The sequence below is a fragment of the Lucilia sericata genome, unplaced genomic scaffold (genome assembly GCF_015586225.1).
Source record: "Lucilia sericata isolate MDLA Ls3-8-SP2 unplaced genomic scaffold, ASM1558622v1 Contig000845F_arrow, whole genome shotgun sequence".
NCBI lineage: Eukaryota > Metazoa > Arthropoda > Insecta > Diptera > Calliphoridae > Lucilia > Lucilia sericata.
In genome coordinates, this window is record NW_023994837.1 from 140781 (window position 1) to 150685 (window position 9905).

At 30.1% G+C, this 9905-nt stretch overlaps 1 protein-coding gene across 1 annotated transcript in view; it reads right to left on the reverse strand.

The window, feature by feature from the left end:
• Positions 1 to 2473, reverse strand: part of LOC119608524 (dendritic arbor reduction protein 1) — a 122554-nt gene extending 120081 nt beyond the window's left edge. Inside the window, exon 1 of the mRNA XM_037962976.1 lies at positions 2241 to 2473. Coding sequence (XP_037818904.1) covers positions 2241 to 2303 — 63 coding nt within the window. The 5' untranslated portion in view covers positions 2304 to 2473. The remainder of the gene's footprint in view (positions 1 to 2240) is intronic.
• Between the last annotated feature and the right edge of the window lie 7432 nt (positions 2474 to 9905).

Here is a 9905-nt window from a genome sequence, read left to right on the forward strand (position 1 = left end):
GTTTAAAATTCGATTTGTAGAACCCTAGATTAGCACCACGACCTCGTTTTAGAGCTTTTATGTAGCCAGTAAGTTCACCATACCAGGTTCAATAAACTCATAAAAACGGGTTAGATTGGTGAGAGGTTGAATATATCCCTTCGGGGCTAGTGAAGCAGCACCCAAGATTCTAGCTAGACGTGATCCTAACATTGGACAGTTACACCATATATGTATGTTCAGAGGTTACTTCCTGACAGCTATCAAATCTGCATAATTTTGATATGGCATTACCTAGAATAAATTGGTGATATCTGAGATCGTAGTGAGGTCCCGTGAGTAATCCCATTAGTATTTTAAGATTGCTTGTGTTAAGCGTAATCAATTTTGAGATTTTCCCTTAGATAGTGTAATTAAGCGCTTTGTCTGTCTGTCTGAGCCCTGTTGTAGCTTCCCAGTGGTGAGCAAATCCTGAATAGACCCACGATTCGCATCTTTCTTTTGAAATTAGGCTATCAATGCTGGAAGTTTAAGCTCTATTTTAATATTAACTAATCCGTTTATTAAATTGCCTTTTGATCTTTAACTCTGACTCTTAAGAAAATTTTTAGTTTATATTTTTATACATATATATTTGTATTAAAAAAGACTTGTCATTCCGTTTACTATTCATTTTGGACGATCTAGTCGAGTCTATACAAATGTCCATCTGTCTGTCTGTTACAAGCACAGAAAGGGTCCGCACAGAAAGTTGAACATATTTTCTAAGGTTTATAAGTTGTATTAGATTTGGAAATGGATAACATCGGTCCACGATGTCTCCTAGCCCTCGTACAAGTGACAAGTCGAGTCTATACAAATGTCCGTCCGTCTGTTTGTCTGTCTGTTGAAAGCACAGAAAGGGTCCACATGAAAAGGTGAACATATTTTCTAAGATTTATAAGTTTTATTAGATTTTGAAATGGACAGCATCGGTCCACGGTGTCTCCTTGCCCTCGTACAAGCGACCTCCTCTTAATAATGCTTAAATGCTGCTTAAAATGGTAATTATGCACCAATCGTGATAAAATTTTGCACAGGTTTGGATGTTATATGCATCCAAAAATTATACAACTAAGTACAATGGCAATCATGGGTCCATAATTAGACCCTAGGCTCCACTGAAACCACAGTTTTGTCATGTCAACAGATAGAAGATTCAGAATCTGATATCAGTTTCTTGCTATATATTTACTTTTAAGGGTTAATTTCGATTTTTTCTGTTATATGCATTCAAAAATTACACAACTAAGTACAATGGCAATCGTAGGTCCATATCTGATCCTAAGCTTCTCTGAAACTATAGTTTTGTCATGTCAACAGAGAGAAAATTAAGAATCAGAATCTGATTCTGAATTTTCTATCAGTTTCTTGGTATATATTTACCTTTAAGGGGTTAATTTCGTTTTTTTTTTTTTTCATGTCATCATGAATAGAGGTATACATTATATGTATATTTCCCTTAGTATCATTTAAATCGTTTGAAAAGAATCAATATTTCATTAGGGTTTCAAGAAAATTGTCCCATGTTGCATAGCTTAAGTTTAAGCTTGACAGTTTATGGGTTAAAATTGCTCGATTTTACTTAAACTTCAGATGTAAGTTTCCTATTATCTGGATTTTTACCTTCTGATAAAGTTTTTCATAAGATGCTTAACTTTTAAAAATAGTTTAATCTGAAATCCTCAAAAATCAAATCATAGCTACCGCTAATCTGTGAGAGATATCGACCTAATTTCTTTACTTTTTTATACCCTTTTTTATTGTCCGTAAGTCATATGGAAATTTTCTCAAAATTTTAAAATTTTCTTGAAAAATTTTAAACTAGAGTTTTAAAATTGCTGTCTGTAGAGTTTGCCATTTATGACTATACCCCAAATGCGGTTTACACTATGTTATTTAAGTGGTAAATTTTTTGCAAAAAAAAACAATTTTCCAGGTAAGAGCTGTGGGGTCACTAGTTAATGTAGTCCTATTGTCGGAAATTCTTACAGAATGCACTTTTATAACTTAAAGTTTAAGTTTAAAAACAGAAACGGACGTGATCGTTGGCATGTGCAATTAGCAAAATTTCATATATTTAAAATTTCTCTAAAATTTTAATAGATTTTTTTATAAAAGTTTTTTTTTTCATATTGTAAATTATCATTTTCACTTTTTGCTTTAAAAAGTACTTTCATAACATTCTGATTTTTTAAATACTTTTTTTTAAAACAACTCACCTGCATTACCCAATAATTTGTTGATGCTACAAATTGATCTCCAATCAATATATCCGTATGCATTTAAGCTAATATTTATAAATTTTTTTGTTATTAATTACTTTTTTTATAATTTTTCTTTTTTTTAATTTTTCAAAATAAACCACCAAAATGTATTAAAATTATTACAGATTTTTGTAATTATTTTCTTAAATTAAACACAATACTTTTTTCAAAATAATGGCACATTTAGTATAAAAAAAAGCTTTCTTTGTTTTAAAAGCACTTTTTTGGAGATTTTTTTAAATTTATAAAATTTTTTTTATATAAAAATAAAAAAGGCACTGATTTGTATTCATAAATTTAAAAATTGCTTTTTTATGATTTTTTTATTAAAAAAAAATATTTTTTTTCTATATGTTTTTTAGCGTCGGCAAATTTTATTTAAAGGTTTTAACATTTTATTTTGTATTTGTTTTTCTGTAAAAAACTTGAAGTTTTAATTTTTAGTAAAAATTTTTTATTTGTTAAAAATTATTTTTAAATTTAAACACAATTTTGCAAATTTGTTTATTTTTATTCAAAAAAAAATTCGTCCGCTTTCCGCTATTTGAATTTGAAAATTCTTTCCATTTGAAGAACACACGACGACGAGGTGAAAAAAAACACAAGCACGTCAATCAGTCCACAGACAATTTGGCATGAATACGTGTATTTGTTAGATAAATATTTTTTTTGTATCGAATAGAATCGTTTCGTATGGTTGTAGGGTTTTTTTGTTGTTATTTTCTTTACTATCTTTTTTACTTTTTTTTTTTTGGTTGTTGTTGTTGTTTTCTTTAACAAAGTTTTGTTTACTCAAAAAAAAAAAACACCAAATTTTTTATAAAAAATTTTCTTTTCATATAAACGTTAAAACTCTTAGAGAAATTGTGGTTGTTGTTTTTTTCATAAATTTATTTTCTTCATACTGTTTACGCGTGTGCTGTGTGGCCCGTATTTCTTTCTTTCGCTGTCGGTAACCGAGTTCAGACTGAATGACTGGATAAGCAAAGGTTCAGCTTAGACGTACATAAAAATGTTGGTAGAGTACTTCCACTACTACTACTGCTGCTGCTGCTCGTACTCTAGCTTACCACCACCACCAACACTCACTCCAGCAACAGCCAGTCAAGCAGTCAGCCAGCCAGCTAACCAACCATTCATTACTAGTGTTAGTTTTGTCTTATACGTTTTGCTAGTATATACCACCACACTCCAGCCATTTAGTCAGTCCATCATTTAGCTTCACAGAGTTACAGTCTCAACCACAAACTTTGTTTTTGTTTGGAAATTATCTAAGCTGGATTGCCTCTTGGCTGGCTGTTTGCTAGTATTTCTTGTTCATATGCTTCTCTGTTATGTTGTTGTTAGTTTTGTTGTTATTATTATTATTGTTGTTGTCGTTTGCTTTACTTCCCAACACACAGGTGATGATGAGGATTTCTTTCAAACAATTTGCTCCCTCACTTCATACAAGTTTGTGTGTTTCTGTTTTCATGTTTACCTGAGAGCCATAACACGCTCTCTCTCTCCCCAATTGATTATTGATCGTTTATGTTGATATTTTTAATATCAACTCTCTTATACAAGTTATTTACAGTTGTTATTAAAGAAAAACCTACAGGTAATCATTTTACCTTTAGTTTTACTCTCTTTTCAAAAGAGTTTAATTTCTATAAATGTGTGTTTGTGTTTTTTAAATATAAGAGTTTGGTGATCATTTTTCTGCTCTTGTTGTTGTGGTTGTTTTAATATGATTTTCAAGCCTCCAAATAAAAAATGGGTTTTTACACCCAAAATTATTATGAATGAAAATTCTTAAAATAATGTGTATAGAGATGATGTTAATGATGTTGATTTTCTTAGATTTGAGATTGCGTATGATTTTAAACTATGACTACGACACAGTTCAATGATGTCCAAAATTAAAAGTAATTTTAAATCAAAATAAATACCTAGTATGTATATTTCGTTATCTGGGTCTAAGAAAAATCTTACACCTATCTCTAATATAAAACCAACAAAATGTTTGTAAAATGCTAAAGTTTACTTACACAATAGCACTTTACGTCATTATTTTAACATGGCAAGTGCTTACCACAATCGCTTACATGTAATGAGAAAAAATTTGTCAATGTAAGTTGTATGAAAAACATTAACAGCTTCATACATATATGCACGGAGAAGATGACTAATGAATACGAAAGTATTTACATATATAACAGCTTACATATTAATAAGACGTTATTTGACTACTTCTTAGTAATGTAGTATTAATTGAAAAGTATGTTAATAGGTAAGTCTATAGTCTATTCTATAGTCTGTAGTCTAGTCTGTAGTCTAGTCTGTAGCCTAGTCTGCAGTCAAGTCTATTGTCTGTAGTCTAGTCTATGGTCTAGATTATGGTCTATTCTATAGTCTAGTCAATATTCTAGCCTATAGTCTAGCCTATAATCTAGTCTATAATCTATAGCCTAGTCTATAGTCTAGTCTATACTCTAGTCTATAGTCTAGTCTATAGTCTAGTCTATAGTGTAGTCTTTAGTCTAGTCTATAGTCTAGTCTATAGTCTAGTCTATAGTCTAGTCTATAGTCTAGTCTATAGTCTAGTCTATAGTCTAGTCTATAGTCTAGTCTATAGTCTAGTCTATAGTCTAGTCTATAGTCTAGTCTATAGTCTAGTCTATAGTCTAGTCTATAGTCTAGTCTATAGTCTAGTCTATAGTCTAGTCTATAGTCTAGTTTATAGTCTAGTCTATAATCTAGTCTATAGTCTAGTCTATAATCTAGTCTATAGTCTAGTCTATAGTCTAGTCTATAGTCTGGTCTATATTGAAGTTTGTAGTTTAGTGTGCAGTCCTTGCAATAGTCTAGTCTATAGTCAAGTCTATAGTTTAGTTTATAGTCTAGTTTATAGTCCAGTGTATTGTGTAGTCCAGCGGTTCCCACCTGTTTTTACTTCGCGGACCCCTTGAGGAACTTATTTAATTTCGCGGACCTCCATACATATTTTGATATCTTATTGTTCTAAATAATTGTTCGTCCGAAAATTGACCTAGTCTCTAAATCCCTAGGTCAAATAAATGTAGAGATGTCATATCTATAAAATATTCCCGATAGGTTTTTTTTCTTTGTTGAAATGTTAACATGATGTTTAATTTTATGATCGTGAGATCTTTCATGTTCATTTTTCTTCAAGGTAGCAAAAAGGACATGAACTCTTTTACTGCATGGTTTTGCCCACATATTTACGCGAAACGATATGGATTTTCTGATGTTAATTTAATAATATTGGTCGATAAAATCAAGTTAAAACTTTGTATCACGTCGGAAGGGAATATTTATATTTAAAATTAACTAAATTAACGTATTGAAGGTGCATAAAGAGTCACCTCAGTTTTTGAAATATATAATTTTAGTCCTTACAAACAAGAACACTTTTGCTTACAATTTGACAAACTTAAATCTGGTATAAGCTTGTCTTTGAATTATGAAATGTGGCCTAACTTCATACTCCGGAATACCAGTATCCCTTATTTAATTGTAAGACAGATCATTATCCATCTGAAATAAAAAAACATTGTTTCACTACATATACAGGAAATAAAAATTACATATCAGGCAATATCTTACTTTATAAAAGTGATACAATATTGTTTATTCATGGCTTTTTTCGTTTGTCTTCGCGGACCCCCTAGGATTTTACTACGGACCACTAGGGGTCCACGGACCCCCATTTGGGAACCGTTGGTGTAGTCTATAGTCTAGTCTCTAGTCTAGCCTATGGTCTAGTCAATATTCTAGTCTATAGTCTAGCCTATAGTTTAGTCTACAGTCTAGTCTAGTATATAGTCTTTAGTCTAATCTATACTCTAGTTTATAGTCTAGACTATAGTCAAGTCTATAGTCAAGTTTATAGTCAAGTCTATAGTCAAGTCTATAGTCAAGTATATAGTTTAGTCAATAGCCTAGTCTTTATTCTAGTGTAGCCTATAGTCTAGTTTATAGTTAAGTCTATAATCTAGTCTATAGTCTAGTCTATAGTTTAGTCTATAGTCTAGTCTATAGTCTAGTCAATAGTCTAGTCTATAGACTTGTCTATAGTCTAGTGCATAGTCTAGTCTATAGTCTAATCTATAGTCTAGTCTATAGTCTAGTCTATAGTCTAGTCTATAGTCTAGTCTATAGTCTAGTCTATAGTCTAGTCTAGTAGTCTATAGTCTAGTCTATAGTCTAGTCTATAGTCTAGTCTAGTCTAGTCTATAGTCTAGTCTATAGTCTAGTCTATAGTCTAGTCTATAGTCTAGTCTATAGTCTAGTCTAGTCTAGTCTAGTCTAGTCTAGTCTAGTCTATAGTCTAGTCTATAGTCTAGTCTATAGTCTAGTCTATAGTCAAGACTATAGTCAAGTCTATAGTATAGTCTATAGTCAAGTTTATAGTCTATTTTATAGTCAAGTATATTGTCAAGTCTATAGTCAAGTCTGTAGTATAGTCTATAGTCAAGTCTATAGTCTATTTTATAGCCTAGTCTTTAGTTCAGTCTAGTCAATAGCCGAATCTATAGTTTAATCTAGTCTATAGTCTAGCCTATAGTCTAATCTATAGTCTAGTCTATAGTCTAGTCCACAGTCTAGTCTATAGTCTAGTCTATAGTCTAGTCTATAGTCTAGTCTATAGTATTGTCTATAATCTTGTCTATAATCTAGTCTATATTCTTGTCTATAGTCTATTCCATAGTCTAGTCTATAGTCTATTCCATAGTCTAGTTTCTGAATGCCCCAGATATCTGCGAAATGTAAATCTAGTCTAGTCTATTATATATATCCGAGATATCTGCGACATTTAAATCTTTAATAATTTTATGAGTCATGGTTTCAAGAAGTTTACTATTTTAAATTAGCAGTCCATAAATAACGGAAAATTTAATCAAAAGTCTGAGAATATAATAAATTTTTATATTATATTCTTACGTAAATCAAAAGAAGGATATTCTAAAAAAAAATTTACTAAAATTTACGCACACAATAGTAGTTTCAGTGATGACATCGGAGGCAGGTATTTACCATTGCTTGCTTACAAACAGGGAGTTAAGTAACAACTTATCATGATCACTTACTACCTCTACTAATAGTTTTCACACAAAAATAAAGTTTTCTTGGTTTAGTTAAATATGTAAAAACAAATGAAGGCTAAAAAGTAAGTGCTTACTAAAGTCATTCTAAGTAATGTAGTCTGTATGTAGTAGTCATTAAAATGTAAGTTGTTGGGTTAGTTCAAGTTATTACTATGTTTTTGCTGGGTACGTGTATGAAAATCTGTGCGATCAGAAATATGTTGTTGTGGGGGAATTTAAACTGCATCTCAACCATTTATGCATAGAATTTGGATTTTTTCTTGAACTATGTATATTTCCTACATTTTTACAAAAATTATGTAAATAGGCACACAAGAAAGGAGAAAAGTTTTACATTTTTGGTGAAATAATTTGCCCAAAATTGAATTAAAACATAAATAAAGACACCTTCAAACAAATTTTTTGTTTTAGATGTATCAAAATAATACCCAAAGTTTTTATAATTACATTTTCTAATTAAAAAAATATAATAAAAATTAGAACAGAAATAAATTCTAATATAAAAAAATGTAATTAAATTTTATTAAAGTTGCCATTGCTAACTAAAACTCTATAAAAATTCTGTAAATTTATAGTTATATTTACTAGCTTTAAATTAATATAACAAAAATTATCAAAAATAATGTCTTTACATTATTTATATACAATTTACATGACTTTAAAACATGTTATTTACAGCTAAAAATAAATTTAAAACATTTTCTTTCACCTCTCCCCAATCCCCCATCCACTAGCACCTTTAATCACTACAATTCACGCTAAATAATTGTAAAAATAATAAAAAAACAGAAACTACCAAGAATTTCACATGACCATTAGATAACAGCAACAAAAACAACAAAAAAAGTAAAATAATAGTAATAATAAACTTTAATGTAAAAATGTAATAAACAAAAAAGAAAACAACAACAAACTTAATGGTAAAATTTTGTTTTATATAGAAAAAAAAACAGAAAATTTAATATAAATAAAACACAAAAACAACACAAATACAAACTAAATAGAACATATTAAAACAATAACAAAACTAACAGAAAAAATAGCTAAAACAAAAACAAAACAAGTCAATATAGGAGTGGTTTAACTATAAACAACCAATCACAGCAGAGTATAAGGGTAACAAAACCCATTAGAGAAAAAGAGACAACAATATAACAAAACCAAACGAATGGCTTCGTTGAAACTAGTTAAAAAGAGATATTCGCACAAAGAGCATGTGTATGAATGGAAGAGAATAAAAACACACAATCACTACACAAACAAACACACATAAACAAAGAGTTTACCGCAAGTTTTAATGAAAGTCTTTGGTAACTAAAAACCAACAACAACAACAACAAAATATGTAGCAAGTATATTGCTAGAGTAATTTTTCAAGAAAAAAACAAAATGAATATTTTGTTGCTGTTTTGTTATTTAAACAACAATAACTACACATTGTTGTATAAAGTGAAAATTTGTTGTTCATGTTCATTAAATTCATCATTTACTAAAAGAATTCACTTACTTACATTCACACATACATATTTAGATAACTATTTTGCTGGCTGACTGGCTAAATGGTTTGGTGGTCTGGTCTCTGGCTCTTTTTACAAGTGAAAATATTTAGAAAATTTATTTTATTTTAGCTTTTTAGTTGCGGTCATAGTGGAAAAACTGTTAAAGAAAATTGATTTTTTGTTTCTATTTTTAATGTTCAATTTCATACATTGTTTTCTTTTTTTTCTTAATGAAACATTCCGTGTGCTTAATCATAGCCAAACAGTGGTATTTAAGAAAAAGGGAATTTTATTAAAAATTATAGGTATTTTACAAGAAAACATGTAACTGTCCCAGCAAAAACCTGGTATGGAATTGTCCGTACTCAACAACTTACTTTTCATACCGTCTGCATTACTTCGAAGGAGTCTACTAGTGACTTACATATACATACATAAATAATATAATATCCTTGCATTTTTTCTCAAAAACAAAACTATTTACTTAACTCTAGTTAAAATAATGACTTATAATACTATTGTGTATGTAAATTTTAGCATTTTAACCTCTATCTTTTCAATGTAAGTTTGGGCTGCCATAATCATGCGACTATGCAGACCACTCGATGTAGTAAAGAATCAAGCCAATTTCAGATATCCTGAAGCGAGACAGCAAATCGTAGTTGGACAGGGCAAGGTGTGGATTATAAAACGCTTGTGTCAAGACTTTCCATACACTGTTTATACACTATATAGCACTAAAGTGGGAAGGGTATTATGCGTTTGTAACAGCCAAGAAAAATTGGTCCTATACACACCTTAAAGTCATCGTAAATCGTTCTACCAAAATTTATACGGATAAGACCATATCTACCTTTGACACCGTATAACCCCTCTTTCAGAAAATCACTATTTTTGGTAACAATTGGTTAAAATATTTCGGAATTAAGGAAAAATGCTTTTTTATTAGAAAAATAAACCACATTTTTCACATTCTCGCTGGTGTAAGGGGTCGGGCATTCCCGACTATA